General features: G+C 47.4%; 1 protein-coding gene across 1 annotated transcript; it reads right to left on the minus strand.

The window, feature by feature from the left end:
- Positions 1–942, minus strand: LOC100086409 (olfactory receptor 52D1-like). Its single transcript, XM_001516488.4, has one exon. The coding sequence runs from the start codon at positions 940–942 to the stop codon at positions 1–3; it is 942 nt and encodes a 313-aa protein (XP_001516538.4).
- Positions 943–16,888: the final 15,946 nt, after the last annotated feature.

The following is a 16,888-nucleotide window of genomic DNA, read 5'->3' on the forward strand; positions in this document are numbered from 1 at the left end:
CTACCTGTTCCCCAATATTACAGTCAGGATCCTCCGGCGGATGTGCTTTGTGTTAATGCCATACACCAGCGGGTTGAGCACGGGGGGCACCAGGAGGTAGAGGTTGGCCACGAAAATGTGAACCTGAGGTGGCACCCAGTGACCAAAGCGGTGGGTGAAGAAGGAGAAGAAAGCTGGGATATAGAAGACCAAGATAACACATACATGGGCCCCACAGGTGCTGAAGGCCTTGCGTTGTGCATCCTGGGTGGGTAGGTGGAGCACAGCATGTAGGATGAAGCCATAGGAAAAGCCAATGAGCACCACATCAACCCCCGTGACCAAGAGTGCAACCGTCAGGCCGTAGATGATGTTGATCTTGATGTTGACACAAGCCAGTTTAGCAATGCCCATGTGCTCACAGTAGGTGTGGGAGATCACTTGATGCCCACAGAATGGTAATCTGCGGATCAGGATGATGAACGGGAGGTCAACGATTAGGCTTCGGGATATGCAGGCCACTGTGATCTTTCCAATGACACCGGGGCTGAGGATGGACGAGTAGTGTAGTGGGCGGCAGATGGCCACGAAGCGGTCAAAGGCCATGGCCAGCAGAACACCTGACTCAGTGGCAAAAGCAGCATGGATGAAGAACATTTGAGTGAGGCAACCATGGAAGGAGATGGGCTGGGCCCCAAACCAGAAGATGGCCAGCATCTTGGGCAATGTGGTGGAGCAAAGCACCAGGTCTGTAAGTGAGAGGATGCAGAGGAAGTGGTACATGGGCTCGTGGAGGGTCTTGTCAGAGGCAACGACCAATAGGATGGTGCCATTCCCCAGCAGAGCCATGATGTACATGGAGCAGAAGGGAATGGAGATCCAGATGTGCTGATCCTCCATCCCAGGGATACCCAACAGGAGGAACATAGAGGGATGGAAGCTGGTAGTGTTGGGAATTGGCATGGTGACCTGGGAAGAAGAATAATCCTAACAGTTACCCCAACAAGACAAATCACTCAAAGCCCAACTGTCACCCCAATGTACTGCCAAATTATTTTAATAAATTAGTGTTTAAATACATAAAACTATGCTTTTATAAAAGTGAAGTTATGCACACTGCCCAGATAGATTTATGTCCATTTAAAAATCCATCCTAATTCTGCCATGAGCAGATGGGGAACATTTGAGTGATGAAATTTCAGTATCACCATGGTACATCAGGTAAAGCCTTGAAATCCCACTTCCTATTAATAGGTTTGATTTTCTAAACCATTTTTCCAGCTAGTTCTTCTCACCTGAGTCCTCTTTGGGTCTTCTTAGCTCCCATCCTTCCCTTTCTGGATATGTTGTTGACTGGGTTTTGTCACAATTGATTGATTAATTGATTTGACTGCTCTTAAGCATCATTTTGGGCTTTGTCCAGGGAGGGATGGCAGATTAAGGAGCAAAATAACTGCAGTTATTTGCAGCTGCAGTTATTTTAGGGGGCTCTGCATTTTGACCTTCCTTTCTCTTCCTGCATTCCCCACCTATTTCCTTGCACTTGGTGGTCTCAGCACATGGCCACTGGTACACGTACTGAGTGTGGACTGCTTCACGCATAGGGTTTTAACAAGAGAATATATGGGAAGCTCAGTCATTTATAAATACATTGTCAGTATTGATTTTCCAAGGGATTTCCCTTTTCACTACTCTGTAACAAATCTGGAGCTCTGAGTGTTAATTGTAGTGAGACTTACAATAGTGGAAAGAGCATGGGCCTGGGAGGACCTGGGTTCTAATCCTGGCTCCACCACTTGCCTGCTGTGGAACCTTGGGCAATCAGCAACACAGGCCTGGGAGTCAGAAGGTCATGGGTTCAAATCCCAGATCTACCACTTGTCTGCTGTGTGACCTTGGGCAAGTCACTTCACTTCTTTATGCCTCAGTTACCTCATCTGTAAAATGGAGATCAAGACTGTGAGCCCCACGTGAGGCAGGACAGTATCCAACCGATTTTCTTGTAATCACCCTAGCGATTAGTATAGTGCCTGGCACATAGTAAATGCTTAACTAATACCATAATTATGATTAATTTTTCTTGCCTCAGTTTCCTCACCTGCAAAATGGGGGTTATATATCTGATCTCCCTCTTAGACTGGAAGTCCCATGTGGCAAAAGGGCTTGGTCCCACCTGAACACGTTGTATCCCCTTCAGTGGTTCATACAGAATACTAACATTCCCTGTAGGAGGGTAGCATAGAAACCACCCGAACAGCAGCTCGTTCAAGTTCAAGTACCTTGATTTTCTTACTCTCCTGGGAGGTTCCAGCACAGGTCCACAGGTCCAGGAGCTAGGCACGCGTTACCTACAAATCGAGCTTTTATAGTTTTTGTCAGTTTACCTGCTCTTTCCCCAAGGCCGTCACCCTGACACAAACAACTTCTGGAACCTCAACATGGCAGCTGTCTGTTGTCACATCTAGTATTGTTAAGACAACCTTACCTATAGTATTGTTAAGACAACCTCCTCAGATTCCAGCATTAGTCCAAGGCAACAATATCCTAGTGTTGTTCTGAGTTGAGGGTTGTGTATCAGAGGAGTAATAACAATGATTGTCATATTTGTGAAGCTCTTACTACATGTCAGTCACTCTACTAAGCACTGGGGTGGATACAAGCAAATCGGGTTAACAGTAGAGACACACACAACGGGTAAGCAAAAACTGACAATAGTAATATTGATATTTGTTAAATAATAATGTTGGTATTTGTTAAGTACTTACTATGTGCAGAGCACTGTTCTAAGCACTGGGGGAGATACAGGGCAATCAGGTTGTCCCATGTGAGGCTCACAATCTTAATCCCCATTTTACAGATGAGGTAACTGAGGCACAGAGAAGTGAAGTGACTTGCCCACAGTCACACAGCTGATGAGTGGCAGAGCCGGGATTAGAACCCATGACCTCTGACTCCCAAACCCGGGCTCTTTCCACTGTTAAATGTTTAGTATGTGTCAAGCCCTGTGTTGCCTGGGTGATCCCCCTCCCACTACAGGGGTCGGTGGGGAGCCATGGTCTCCCGTTGGTTGCTAGGCTGTCAACAATCAATCAGTGGTTGTTTCCATCAGTGCCCACTCCTCCCGATGGGACACATCAAGACCCTTCAGCCAGGGTTCCCTGTCACTGCATGGCCACGGAAGAGGGAGCACTGGGGAGGATCAGAAGCAGCACGGTGTAGTGAATAGAGCACGGGCCTGGGAATCAGAAGGTGACTCCTTGACCTCTCAGCTGCCTTTGACACTGTTGACCATCCCCTTCTCCTCCACACCTTATCTCACCTCCGCTTCACGGACTCCATCCTCTCCTGGTTCTCCTCTTATCTCTCTGGCTGTTCATTCTTGGTCTCCTTCGCGGGCTCCTCCTCCCCTTCCCATCCTCTAACTGTTGGGGTTCCTGAAGGGTCAGTTCTTGGCCCTCTTCTGTTCTCCATCTACACTCACTCCCTCAGTGAACTCATTCGCTCTCATGGCTTCAACTATCATCTCTATGCATATGACACAACAGATCTACATCTCTGCCCAGTCCTCTCCCCTTCCCTTCAGGTTTGTATCTCCTCCTGCCTCCGGGACGTCTCTACCTGGATGTCTGCCCACCACCTAAAACTCAACATGTCCAAAACTAATCTCCTTATCTTCCCTCCCAAGCTCTGTCCTCTTCCTGACTTCCCTATCACTGTGGATGGTACGACCATCCTTCCCGTCTCTCAGGCCTGCAAACTCGGTGTCATCTTTGACTTGGCTCTCTCATTCACCCCACACATCCAATCTGTCACCAAGACCTGCCGGTCTCACCTTTATAATATCTCCAAGATCCTCCCTTTCCTCTCCACCCAAACAGCTATTTTACTGGTACAGTTTCTCATAATCTCCTGGCTGGATTATTGTCAGCCTTGTCTCTGATCTCCCTTCCTCCTGTCTCTCTCCGCTCCAGTCTATTCTTCATTCTTCTGCATGACTCATCTTCCTGCAGAAACGCTCTGGGCATGTCATTCCCCTTCTTAAAAACCTCCAGTGTGGTTGCCTATCAACCTCTGCATGAAACAAAAACTTCTCACTCTAAGCTTCAAGGCTTTCCATCACCTTGCCCCCTCCTACCTCTCCTCCCTTCTCTATTTCTACTGCCCACCCTGCACGCTCCGCTCCTCTGCCGCCCATCTCCTCACCATCCCCCGTTCTCGCCTATCCCGCCGTCGACCCCGGGCCACGTCCTCCCGCTGTCCTGGAATGCCCTCCTTCCTCACCTCCGCCAAACTAATTCTCTTCCCCTCTTCAAACCCCTATTTAGAACTGACCTCCTCCAAGAGGCCTGCCCAGTCTGAGCTTCCCCTTTTCCCTCTGCTCCCTCTGCTGCCTCTCTGACCCCCCTTCACCTCCCTTCAGCTAAGCCCACTTTTCCCCCCCTTTTCCCTCTGCTCCTCCCCCTCTCCCTTCCTCTCTCCTCAGCACTGTGCTCATCCGCTCAACTGTATATATTTTTTATTACCCTATTTATTTTGTTAATGAGATGTACATCCCCTTGATTCTATTTATTGCTATTGTTTTTGTCTGTCTGTCTCCCCCAATTAGACTGTAAGCCCGTCAATGGGGCAGAGTGTCTCTGTTGCTGATTTGTACATTCCAAGCGCTTAGTACAGTGCTCTGCACATAGTAAGCGCTCAATAAATACTATTGAATGAATGAATGAATGAAAGGTTGTGGATTCTAATCCCACTCCGCCACTTGTCTGCTGTATGACCTTAGGTAAGTCACTTCACTTCTCTGAGCTTCAGTTTCCTCATGTGTAAAATGGGGAATGCATCTGAGTTCCATGTTTGACAGTGATTGTATCCAACCCGATTTTCCTGTATCTACCCCAGTGCTTAGAGCAGTGCCTGGCACACAGTAAGCACTTAACAAATACCACAATTATTATCACCCTGCTGGACTCCAGAGCACAGGAGGGGCGGAGGCCAGGTCTTCTCCAACGTGAGCCGAACACTCGAGAGCAGGAGGGAAAGGGTCCAACCTGGGATGAGTTCCGGCCTCCATCCAACTTCAGATGCCTCTAAGGGGGAGAATGAGTGAAGGGGAGAGATGTGGGGAGGGGGCACCACTTGTCACTCCTCCTCCTTAGCCACCATGGCTATGTCCCCGGCCAGGATCCTGAGCTCTGCCTGACAGCACAACCAGCCCAGCTTGGGAAGTGGCCCCTACCAATCCCAGTAGTGGGTGGGGGATCGCCCAGGCAACACAGGGCTTGACACATAGTAAACATTTAATAAATATTAATATTACTATCAGTTTTTGCTTACCCCTTGTGAATGTCTCCACCATTGACCTGATTTGCTTGTAGCCACCCCAGCACTTAGTAATAATAATAATTATAGTATTTGTTGAGCACTTACTATGTGCCAGGCACTGTATCTGGAACTGGGGTGGATACAAGCAAATCGGATTGGACACAGTCCATGCCCTGCTTAGGGTTCACAGTCTTATTCCCCATTTTACAGTTGAGGTAACTGAGGCACAGAGAAGTGAAGTGACTTCACTAAGGTCATACAGAAGACAAGTGTCAGAGTCGGCAATAATAATGTTGGTATTTGTTAAGCGCTTACTATGTGCCGAGCACTGTTCTAAGCGCTGGGGTAGACACAGGGGAATCAGGTTGTCCCACATGAGGCTCACAGTCTTAATCCCCATTTTACAGATGAGGTAAGTGAGGCACAGAGAAGTTAAGTAACTTGCCCACAGTCACACAGCTGACAAGTGGCAGCATCAGGATTCGAACCCATGACCTCTGACTCCAAAGCCCGTGCTCTTTCCACTGAGCCACGCTGCTTCTCTAGATCCCAGGACCTTCTGACTCCCAGACCCGTGCTCTATCCACAGCGCCATGCCTGACACATAGTAAGAGCTTCACAAATACCACAGTAATTATTATTATCCCTCTGATATGCAACCCTCAACTCAGAGCAACATTAGGATATTGTTGCCTTGGACTAACACTAGAATCTGATTTTCTACTGAAAGTCAGGTTGTCTTAACACTGCTATGTGTGACATCAGGCAGCTGCAATGATGAGGGTTCCTGAAGACATTTGTGTCATTTGCTGGCACCATAAAGGCATGATATTAAGAAGAATAACAATAATAATGATGGTATTTTGTTAAGTGCTTACTACATGCCAAGCACTGTTCTAAGCGCTGAGGTAGATACAACATAATCAGGTTGTCCCATGTGGGGCTCACCGTCTTAATCCCCATTTTATAGATGAGGTAACTGAGGCACAGAGAGGTTAAGTGACTTGCCCAAAGTCACACAGCTGATAAGTGGCAGAGCTGGAATTAGAAACCACAACCTCTGACTCCCAAGCCCAGGTTCTATCAACTAAGCTATGCTGCTTCTCCAGCAGAAGAATATTACTGAAGAAATATTTACCAAACCAATTCTGCTGTATTATATTGTACTGTATCCTAAGGAAATGCGGTTAAAGGTAGAATTCTATATTTAGGAAATTTTCACACTGAAAACCTGAATTTTAAAAAGTAGCAAAACCCCCAACATTATATGCCATGTCGAATCTCCCAACTCCATAAGAATTTTTGAAGACAGGAGATCCGGTATCATTTACTAAGGAGAAGAGAAAGTATGGGGTGGAGGAGGGGAGAAGTGGGAATAGTGCCTTCAAGATGCAGATAGTTATTCCTAGGAGGAGTGGGCAGCCATTTTTCAACCCCCCTCCCAAGTCCCTCCTTCCTCCTGTCCCTTCTTCAACTCTTTCAGCAGAATTTCTAGAGGAGATATATCCTGCCTTCTCTCAAAACCCACCCCCTTCACCTGCATATCCATACTAAGCACTGGGGTAGACAACCAGGTTGGACACAGTCCCTATCCCACATGGGGCTCACAGTCTAAGGGGAAGGAAGAACAGATATTTAATCCCTATTTTACAGATGAGGAAACTGAGACCCAAAGGTGTTAGACTTCCCTGTTGACTTCCCTAAGGCCACCCAGCAGGCAAGTAGCAGAGCTGGATTAGAAAAAGCATGGCGTAGTGGGTAGAGCATGGGCCTGGGAGTCAGAGGTTGTGGGTTCTAATCCCTACTCTGACATTTGTCTGCTGTGTGACCTTGGGCAAGTCACTTCACTTCTCTATGCCTCCATTTCCTCATCTGTAAAATAAGGATTAATAATAATAATAATTAGTATTTGTTAAGTGCTTACTATGTGCCAAGCACTGTTCTAAGCGCTGGGGTGGATACAAGGTAATCAGGTTGTTCCCCATGGGGCTCACAGTCTTCATCCCCATTTTACAGATGAGGTAACTGAGGCATAGAGAAGTTAAGCGACTTGCCCAAAGTCAAGCAGCTGATAAGTGGCAGAACCAGGATTAGAACCCACAGTCTCTGATTCCCAAGCCCGTGCTCTTGCCACTAAACCACTAAGCCACGCTGCTTCAAGACTGTGAGACTGTGAACCCCAGGTGGGACAGGTGCTGTGTCCAACCCAACTTGCTTGTATCCACTCCAATGCTTAGTACAGTGCCTAGCACATAGTAAGCACTTAAATGCCACAATAATAATAATTATTATTATTATTATTGGGTCCTGTGACTCAATGGTCCATGCTGTTTCCAGTAGGCACATTGCTTCTTATCTTGACATCCTTAGGGACTTCAATATCCACATAGATGTTTCTATGTGCCTGCCTTCTATCACTCTTCAACTTCACAGACCTCCTGCTACACCCCATCTTGCCCACTCACCAATTTGGACACACACTCGATCTCATCATCTCTACCCACTGCACAGTCTCTACAATCGTGAACTTTGAAAGCCCTCTATCAGACCACAAGCTCCTCACCTGCCTTTTCTCCTACATACCTCCTCCCCTCAAATCAGTCCTGTTCCCCCACAGAGACCTCTGACCTTTTGATCCCATCCAATTTTCTCAACTCATCATGTCTCGTCTAGCCTCCATACATAAACTACCTTCCCTTGCAGACCAAATTGACACTCTCAACACCACCCTCTCTACTGAACTCAACTCACTCGCTCCCCTATCCCTTTGCCGATCGCGTACCACTAACTCACAGCCCTGGATCACCTGCAGTCTTCCCCCTTTGCTATTGTACACAAGCTGCAGAGCACTGCTGGAGGAAATCTAGTTTTCAGGCCAATTTCACCCACTTCAAGTTTATCCTTCCATGCTTTAACTCTACCCTCACCTCTGCTTGGCCAAATTATTTCTCCATCCTTATTGACACCCATATCCATCACCCTCATCAGTTGTTCCAGATATTTAGCTCCTTCCTCAAACTTTCTGCCCCCATAAACTCCCCCATCCCTTGCCCCCAGTAGATCTGACCATCTACTGAATTAAGAATATTGACACTGTCAGGTGTGGTCTCCCTAACACCTCCCCTGCCCCTCCCTAATCCTTCCATCCCTCTAGCCCCTTCAATTCTCCCATCTTTCCCAGCTGTATCTTTAGAGATCACCTGCCTTCTCCACTGAGCATCCAACCCCATTCCTTTGCCCCTTCGCACTTGTCCCCTCCCTTCCTTCCCTGTCACCTTCAACTGTTCACTCTCCAATTGCTTCTTCCCTACTGCTTTCAAACATGCCCGTGTCTCCCCTATCCTAAAAGAATACAAAACCCCTTCCTTGACCCTATGGCTCCTTCCAGTTATCACCCCATATCCCTCCTACCATTCCCTCTCTAAACTTCTTGGGCAAGTTGTTTACACCTGCTGTCTCAAGTTCTTCTCTAAGTCTCTCCTTATCCTCTCCAATCTGGCTTCCATCCCCTTCACTCCACAGAAACCACCTTCTCAAAAGTTTTCAAATCCAACAGCCTCTACTCCATCCTAATCCTCCTTGACCTCTCAGCTGCCTTCGAGACTGTTGACCAGCCTCTTCTCCTTGAAACACTGTTCAGCTTCGCTGACACTCTACTCTCCTGGTTCTCCTATATCTCTGGAAGCTCATTCTCAGTCTTTTTCATGGGCTCTTCCTCTGTCTCCCATCCAAAAACTGACTGGGTCCCTCAGGGTTCAGTTCCTACCTTCTGTGTCCCCCTGACTAGCTCCCTTTGCTCCCCTCCCATTCCAGTCCCACAGCGCGTATTTACCTATCCGAATTTTTAAAAATTCATATCAATGTTTGTCCCTCCTTCTAGACTGCAAGCTCATTATGGGAGGGAATATGCCTGTTTATTATCTATTGAACTCTTACTAATGCTTAGTACAATGTTCTGCACAGTAGGTGCTCAATAAATACGATTGAATGACTGGCTGAATGGAAAGAACAACTGAGCTCAAAATAACACCCACTCCCTTGGAGAACTTATTTGCTCACATGGCTTCAACTACCACTTCTATGTGGATGATACCCAAATCTACATCTTCAACCCAGATCTTTCTCCTTCTCTGCAGTCTTGTATTTCTTCCTGTCTTCAAGACATCTCTACTTGGATGTCTTCCTATCACCTCAAACTTAATATATCTGCAACAGAACTTATCTTCCCATCCAAATTCTGTCCGCTCTCTCACTTTCCCAACAATGTAGTTGGTGCCACTGTGCTTTCTTTCTCAAAAGCCCATAACCTTGACGTTCTCCTAGACTCCTCTCCCTCATTCAACATTCAATCATTCAACATTCAATCAAACATTCAATCTCAACATTCAATATTCAATCCATCACTAAATCCTGTAAGCTTGACCTTCACAATATTGCTAAAGTCTGCCCTTTTATCTCCAAACAAACTGAAACCAGGCTAATTCAAGCACTTTCCTATCCTGCCTTGATTATGGTAACAACCTCCTTGCTGACCTCCCTGTCTCTCCCCACTCAAGTCTAATCTGCTGCCTGGATCATTTTCCTCCAAAACATTCAGATCATGCTTCCCCACTCTTAAAGAAATTCCACTGGTTGCCCATCCACATCAAAGAAAAACCCCTCATCATTGGCTTTAAAACACTAAATCACCTTTTCCCCTCCTACTTTACCTCACTATTCTCTTACCAGCACTTAGTACAATGCCCCGTACGTAGTAAACACTTAACAAATGCTATAATTATTATTCCGGTCTATTCTTCACTCCGCTGCCCGGCTCATCTTCCTGCAGAAACGATCTGGGCATGTCACTCCCCTTCTTAAACAACTCCAGTGGTTGCCTATCGACCTCCGCTCCAAACAAAAACTCCTCACTCTAGGCTTCAAGGCTCTCCATCACCTTGCCCCTTCCTACCTCTCCTCCCTTCTCTCTTTCTACCGCCCACCCTGCACGCTCCGCTCCTCTGCCGCCCACCTCCTCGCCGTCCCTCGGTCTCGCCTATCCCGCCGTCGACCCCTGGGTCACGTCCTCCCGCGGTCCTGGAACGCCCTCCCTCCTCACCTCCGCCAAACTGATTCTCTTTCCCTCTTCAAAACCTTACTTAAAAATCACCTCCTCCAAGAGGCGTTCCCAGACTGAGCTCCTCTTCCCCCTCTACTCCCTCTGCCATCCCCCCTTTACCTCTCTGCAGCTAAAGCCTCATTTTCCCCTTTTCCCTCTGCTCCTCCACCTCTCCCTTCCCATCCCCACAGCACTGTACTCGTCTGCTCAACTGTATATATTTTCGTTACCCTATTTATTTTGTTAATGAATTGTACATCGCCTTGATTCTATTTAGTTGCCATCGGTTTTTACGAGATGTTCTTCCCCTTGACGCTGTTTAGTGCCATTGTTCTTGTCTGTCCGTCTCCCCCGATTAGACTGTAAGCCCGTCAAACGGCAGGGACTGTCTCTATCTGTTGCCGACTTGTTCATCCCAAGCGCTTAGTACAGTGCTCTGCACATAGTAAGTGCTCAATAAATACTATTGAATGAATTACCACCACTCAGGCCACACATTTCGCTCCTCTATGGCTAACTTTCTCACTGTACCTCAAGATTCCTGTCAAAGGGCAGGGACTATCTATCTGTTGCTGATTTGTACATTCCAAGCGCTTAGTACAGTGCTCTGCACATTGTAAGCGCTCAATAAATACTATTGAATGAATTGTTTATCTCACCTTCAACTTCTCGCTCACATCCTGCCTCTGGTCTGGAACGTTCTCCCTCATATCCAACAGACAATTACTCTCCCCCTGCCACCCTTTCAAAGCCTTATTGAAGGCACATCTCCTCCAAGACACCTTCCCTAAGTCCTCCTTTCCTCTTCTCCCACTACCTTCTGTGTCACCCTGACTTGCTCCCTTTGCTCTCTCTCCCCCGTCCACCCCATTCCAGTCCCACAGCACTTATGTACCTATCTGTAATTTTTTTTATTCATATCAATGTTTGACTTCCCCTCTAAACTGCAAGCTCATTATGGGAGGGAATATGTCTGTTTATTGTATATTGTATTCTTCCTAATGCTTAGTACAGTGCTCTGCACAGTAAGTGCTCAATAAATATGATTGAGTGAATGACTGACAGAATGGAAAGAACTACTGAGCTCAAATAGCATGAAAGGTATAGCTTAGAGATAATAATAATAATAATAATGGTATTTGTTAAGCACTTACTATGTGCCAAGCACCATTCTAAACATTGGGTTAGATACAAAGTAGTGAGGTTGCCCCATGTAGGGCTCACAGTCTTAATCCCCATTTTATAGATGAGGTAACTGAGGCACAGAGAAATTAAGCGGCTTGCCTAAGGTCACACAGCAGACAAGTGGCAGACCCAAGATTAGAACCCGCATCCTTCCAAACCTGTGCTCTTTCCATTAAGTCACACTCCTTCTCTAAGATTAGAAGTTAGAGAATTTGGTGAGGCATGGGGTAACTGGAGGACACCGGAGTGCCTTTTCTGGGGATTGTTAAAAACAGGAGAGACTGGGTTCAGGGTGGCATAATCTTAAAAAGGCAGCATAATCTAGAGCCTGCGTTCCCTGCCCAACTCTGCCACTGGGGTCGTGGGGATTTAGGCAAATTGCTTAACTTCTCTGGGCCCAGTTTCCTCTTCTGTAAAGTGGAGTAAATAATACATGAATTTCCCTACTTCTCAAGGACATTACAAAGGTACAGTGAGGTAAGCCATAGAAAGCACTGTACCAATTCAACAACTGAAGATAATTATCATTATTGAGAAGGCATCAAACAGGAGTCCAGGAAAGGGGGTACTGTTCTGACCTTACACCCAACTGCTCCTCTGTTCTTCTTTTCCCTCCTCCCTTCTCCCTAGCATTGTTTCCCACCCCCACAACCCTCTCTAACCCACCACAACACACTCTTCTCCTACCTGGCTCTGCTATTCCCAAGGATATGATGGGCACTGCAGTTGGTCAGTTAACCTTTTTAATCTCCCCCCACCTCCCCAATCTGGGGAAACAAGAACCTGGAGGATTGGGCCCAGGTATCCACCAGACCCCCAGGTGTTAAAATCAGAATAAAGTCCTCACTCTTTCACACTTCCCTGACCTTGGATCCCCTTCAGAGCCATCAGGGAGGAGGCAGGGGCACTTGGGGGCACCCATAAGGGACCGGAAGGTTTGGTGTGAAGCTCTGAGTATCGATGCCCATACAGAGGCAGCTCTGGGGAACTGCCTGGAAGCTCCATTTAAACAGCCAGTGCTAGTGAATCCCAAACGGTTTGCTGAGGCTAATTAGATATGTTGGAATAGCAGGGTGGAATGTTAACTGACCTCTATCACTCTTACCTGCTCCTTCCTCCGGGCACCCTGGGGATAGAGGACTGGAGAATCCCCAGATGGGCGGAGCCTTTTAATTGTCATTTGGTCCAGCCCTCTGCCTCCAGGCACAGTTGCAAACTAGACTCACATCATCCACACCATCAAAGGCATTTATTGAGCAAGTACTGAGTGTGAAAAGCTTTTCTAAATAGTTGAGAAAGCACCAAACAAATGAGATACATGCTCATTACCCTTAGTCCTCCAAAAGCTTACAGTCTATGGAGTGGACAGATTGACATTATTTACCAATTGTAGCTATGGAAGGAGGAATAAAGATATGACAGAAGTAGCACAGGTGTATCATGAAAGGCATAGGGGCATAAGGGGCATTTTTATCTCTTCAGGGAAAGGAGGCATCACTGTCTTCAGTGGTAGGTCCCAAGTCTCTCTCCTCACCACTCACATTTAGGAAGTTCTTCAGATCTTAATCCAATCCCTCTTGTTCTAGTAATCTGCTGGTAGAGGTCCACAATTTAACCCTCTAAATCCTTTCCAAGGTCTGCATTATTTCCATCCCACTACCCAGGAGTTCAACACTTGAACTGCTTCCCCCCAACCCTGACTCAAGTTCAGAGTGGGAGAGGACACCTCCCTCCCCTGAGCCCAGAGTAGGTTCTGAAGGAGCGTGGCTTAGTGGGAAGAGCGTGGGCTTGGGAGTCAGAGGTCATGAGATCTAATTGTGGCTCTGCCACTTGTCAGCTGTGTGACTTTGGGCAAGTCACAACTTCTCTGTGCCTCAGTTTCCTCATCTTTAAAATGGGGGTTAAGACTGTGAGCCCCACAGTTTTGTAGTGTAAGATGTAATCTTTCCTCAGTTTCCATGTTAACCAAGGTCCTTCACAGCTGTCCTTCATTTTCAAAGATGAGGCTGCTGGTGATCAGATCCTCTCCGCATCTGAGGGTGTGACTGAAAAAAGAAAACAGTGTGTAATTGACACTCTTTTCCACACCACTTGCAGGGATAGAAAAGTGGGTCCTTGCTGGGCCAATACATTTTTTCCATACAGATCCTGTCTGTTTTTGAGTCAGCCTCCGGGTGCCCAGATCATTTCCTAATCTCCATTCAGACTTGCCTGTCTGCTGCCATGGTCTCCCTGCTGTTTCCTATTAAGACTCTGCTTCACTAGGTCATTTTTTTTTTTTTTTGGTTTGCCTGTGCCCCCTTCTATCTTCACTAAAGGATACAACTCTCCCATTTTCTACCCCTGGCTCATACTCTTCTTCCTGCCTAGAGCTTTCTTCCCACATAAAACTGTCATATCAAGTTCTCCCCATTTTCAAAACCCCTTTTAAACCCCACCATTTCCAGGAATGTTTTTGTTATGGATTTTTATCAGAGAAACGACTCTGATCTCGCAATCGCTTGAGAGGGTTTCGTGATCTTAGTGTAGAAATGAACAGACTCAAGAGAGCGAGCCGAGAGAGCAGGAAAGGGCAGAAAGTGGTTGCCGCCCGTTCACCCCAGCGGGGTATGAGTGACGAACAGCCAGGAGCCATCCCGAAGCCGGAACCTTTATTTGCAAATATTTCCTCGTTCCACTCGACCGCAACTCTTCCAGCGCGCATCCCAAATCCCTCCCAATCCCCTTGCTTTGCCGTATTTCACCCTCCATTCAGAACCAGTTCTTAGGAGTGGCCCATATAAGGAAACGTAATTGACACATCGTTACCCAAACTTAACTGATTGATCTACCGCAGGAAGGAGATTAAATGGAGACAGGATGTCTAGTACAATATTGGAAGGAGATAGAATGGACACAGGATGGTCAATTGCCTAGTACAATATGGGAAGGAGACAGAACAAAGACAGCATGGTAAATCGTCCAGTGCAGTTTTCCAGATGAATTTTTCCTCTCCCTAGGTCACACCTTTCATACTCTCATCTCAGCCTTTAGGCACCAGCTTTAACTCTTTGGCACTCACTGCTTCTTATTCATTCATTCATTCATTAGTATTTATTGAACGCTTACTATGTGCAGGGCACTGTACTAAGCGCTTGGAATGTACAATTCGGCAACAGGTAGAGACAATCCCTGCCCATTGACGGGCTTACAATCTAATCGGGGGAGACTGACAGACAAAAACAATAGCAATAAATAGAATCAAGCGGATGTACATCTCATTAACAAAATAAATAAGGTAATAAAAATATATATAAATGAGTGGACAAGCACAGTGCTGAGGGGAAGGGAGAGGGGGAGGAGCAGAGGGAAAGTGGGGGGAAAAGGGGGCTTAACTGAGGAGAGGTGAAGGGGAGGCAGAGAGGCAGCAGAGGGAGCAGAGGGAAAAAGGGAAGCTCAGTCTGGGAAGGCCTCTTGGAGGAGGTGAGCTGTCAGTAGGGCTTTGAAGAGGGAAAGAGAATTAGTTTGGCGGAGGTGAGGAGGGAGGGCATTCCAGGACAGCGGGAGGATGTGGTCCAGGGGTTGACGGTGGGATAGGAGAGAATGGGGGACGGTGAGGAGGTGGGCGGCAGAGGAGCGGAGCCTAGTGGGTGAGCAGTAGAAAGAAAGAAGGGAGGAGAGGTAGGAGGGGGCAAGGTGATGGAGAGTCTTGAAGCCTAGAATGAGAAGTTTTGGGTTCGTGCGGAGGTTGATAGGCAACCACTGGAGATTTTTAAGAAGGGGAGTGACATGCCCAGAGCGTTTCTGCAGAAAGATGAGCCAGGCAGCGGAATGAAGAATAGACTGGAGCGGAGAGAGACAGGAGGAAGGGAGCTCAGAGAGAAGGCTGACACAGTAATCCAGCCGGAATATTATGAGAGCCTGTACAAGTAAGATAGCCGTTTGGGTGGAGAGGAAAGGACAGATCTTGGCGATATTATAAAGGTGAGACCGGCAGGTCTCGGTGACGGATTGGATGTGTGGGGTGAATGAGAGAACCAAATCAAGGATGACACCAAGGTTGCTGGCTTGAGAGACAGGAAGGATGGTCGTACCATCCACAGTGATAGGGAAGTCAGGGAGAGGACAGGGCTTGGGAGGGAAGATAAGGAGCTCATTTTTGGTCATGTTGAGTTTTAGATGGCGGGCAGACATCCAGGTAGAGATGTCTTGGAGGAAGGAGGAGATACGATCCTGAAGGGAGGAGGAAAGAACAGGGAAAGAGATGTAGATCTGTGTGTCATCTGCATAGAGATAATAGTTGAAGCCATGAGAGCGAATGAGTTCACCAAGGGAGTGAGTGTAGATGGAGAACAGAAGAGGGCCAAGAACTGACCCTTGAGCTACTCCTACAGTTAGAGGATGGGAGGGGGAGGAGGAGCCTGCGAAGGAAACCGAGAATGAACGGCAAGAAAGATAAGAGGAGAACCAGGAGAGGACAGAGTCCGTGAAGCCAAGGTGAGATAAGGTGTGGAGGAGAAGGGGATGGTCTAAAGTGTCAAAGGCAGCTGAGAGGTCAAGGAGGATTAGGATAGAGTAGGAGCCACTGGATTTGGCAAGAAGGAGGTCATGGGTGACCTTTGAGAGAGCAGTCTCAGTCAAGTGGAGGGGACGGAAGCCAGTTTGGAGGGGTCCAGGAGAGAATGGGAGTTAAGGAATTCCAGGCAGCGAATGTAGACGACTCGTTCTAGGAGCTTGGAAAGGAAGGGTAATAGGGAGATAGGGCGATAACTGGAAGGGGAAGTGGGGTCGAGAGAGGGTTTTTTTAGGATGGGGAGACATGGACATGTTTGAAGGCAGAGGGGAAGAAGCCATTGTAGAGTGAGCGGTTAAAGATAGCAGTTAAGGAGGGGAGGAGGGAAGGGATGATGGTTTTTATAAAATGAGCGGGAATGGGGTCCGAAGCACAGGTGGAGGGGGTGGTCCTTGTGAGGAGGGAGGAAATCTCTTCTGAGGGGATACTGCAGGGAAAGATGGGAAAGTAGGGGAGAAGGTTGGGAGGGGTGTGGAGGCAGAAGAGGGAGGGGTGACTTTGGGGAGTTCAGACCTGATTGTGTTAATTTTCGTAATGAAGTAGGTGGCCAGATCGTTAGGGGTGAGGGATGGGGGAGGGGGAGGAACAGAGCCTGAGGAGAGAATTAAGGTCCAGAACAATTGGCGGGGGTGACGGGCATGGGTGTCAATGAGGGAAGAAAATAAATTTTGCCTGGCGGGGGAGAGGACAGAATAAAGGCAGGAAAGGATAAATTTGAAATGGATAAGGTTGGCTTGGTGCTTGGACCTTCGCAA

The sequence above is a fragment of the Ornithorhynchus anatinus genome, chromosome 2 (assembly GCF_004115215.2).
Source record: "Ornithorhynchus anatinus isolate Pmale09 chromosome 2, mOrnAna1.pri.v4, whole genome shotgun sequence".
Classification (NCBI taxonomy): domain Eukaryota; kingdom Metazoa; phylum Chordata; class Mammalia; order Monotremata; family Ornithorhynchidae; genus Ornithorhynchus; species Ornithorhynchus anatinus.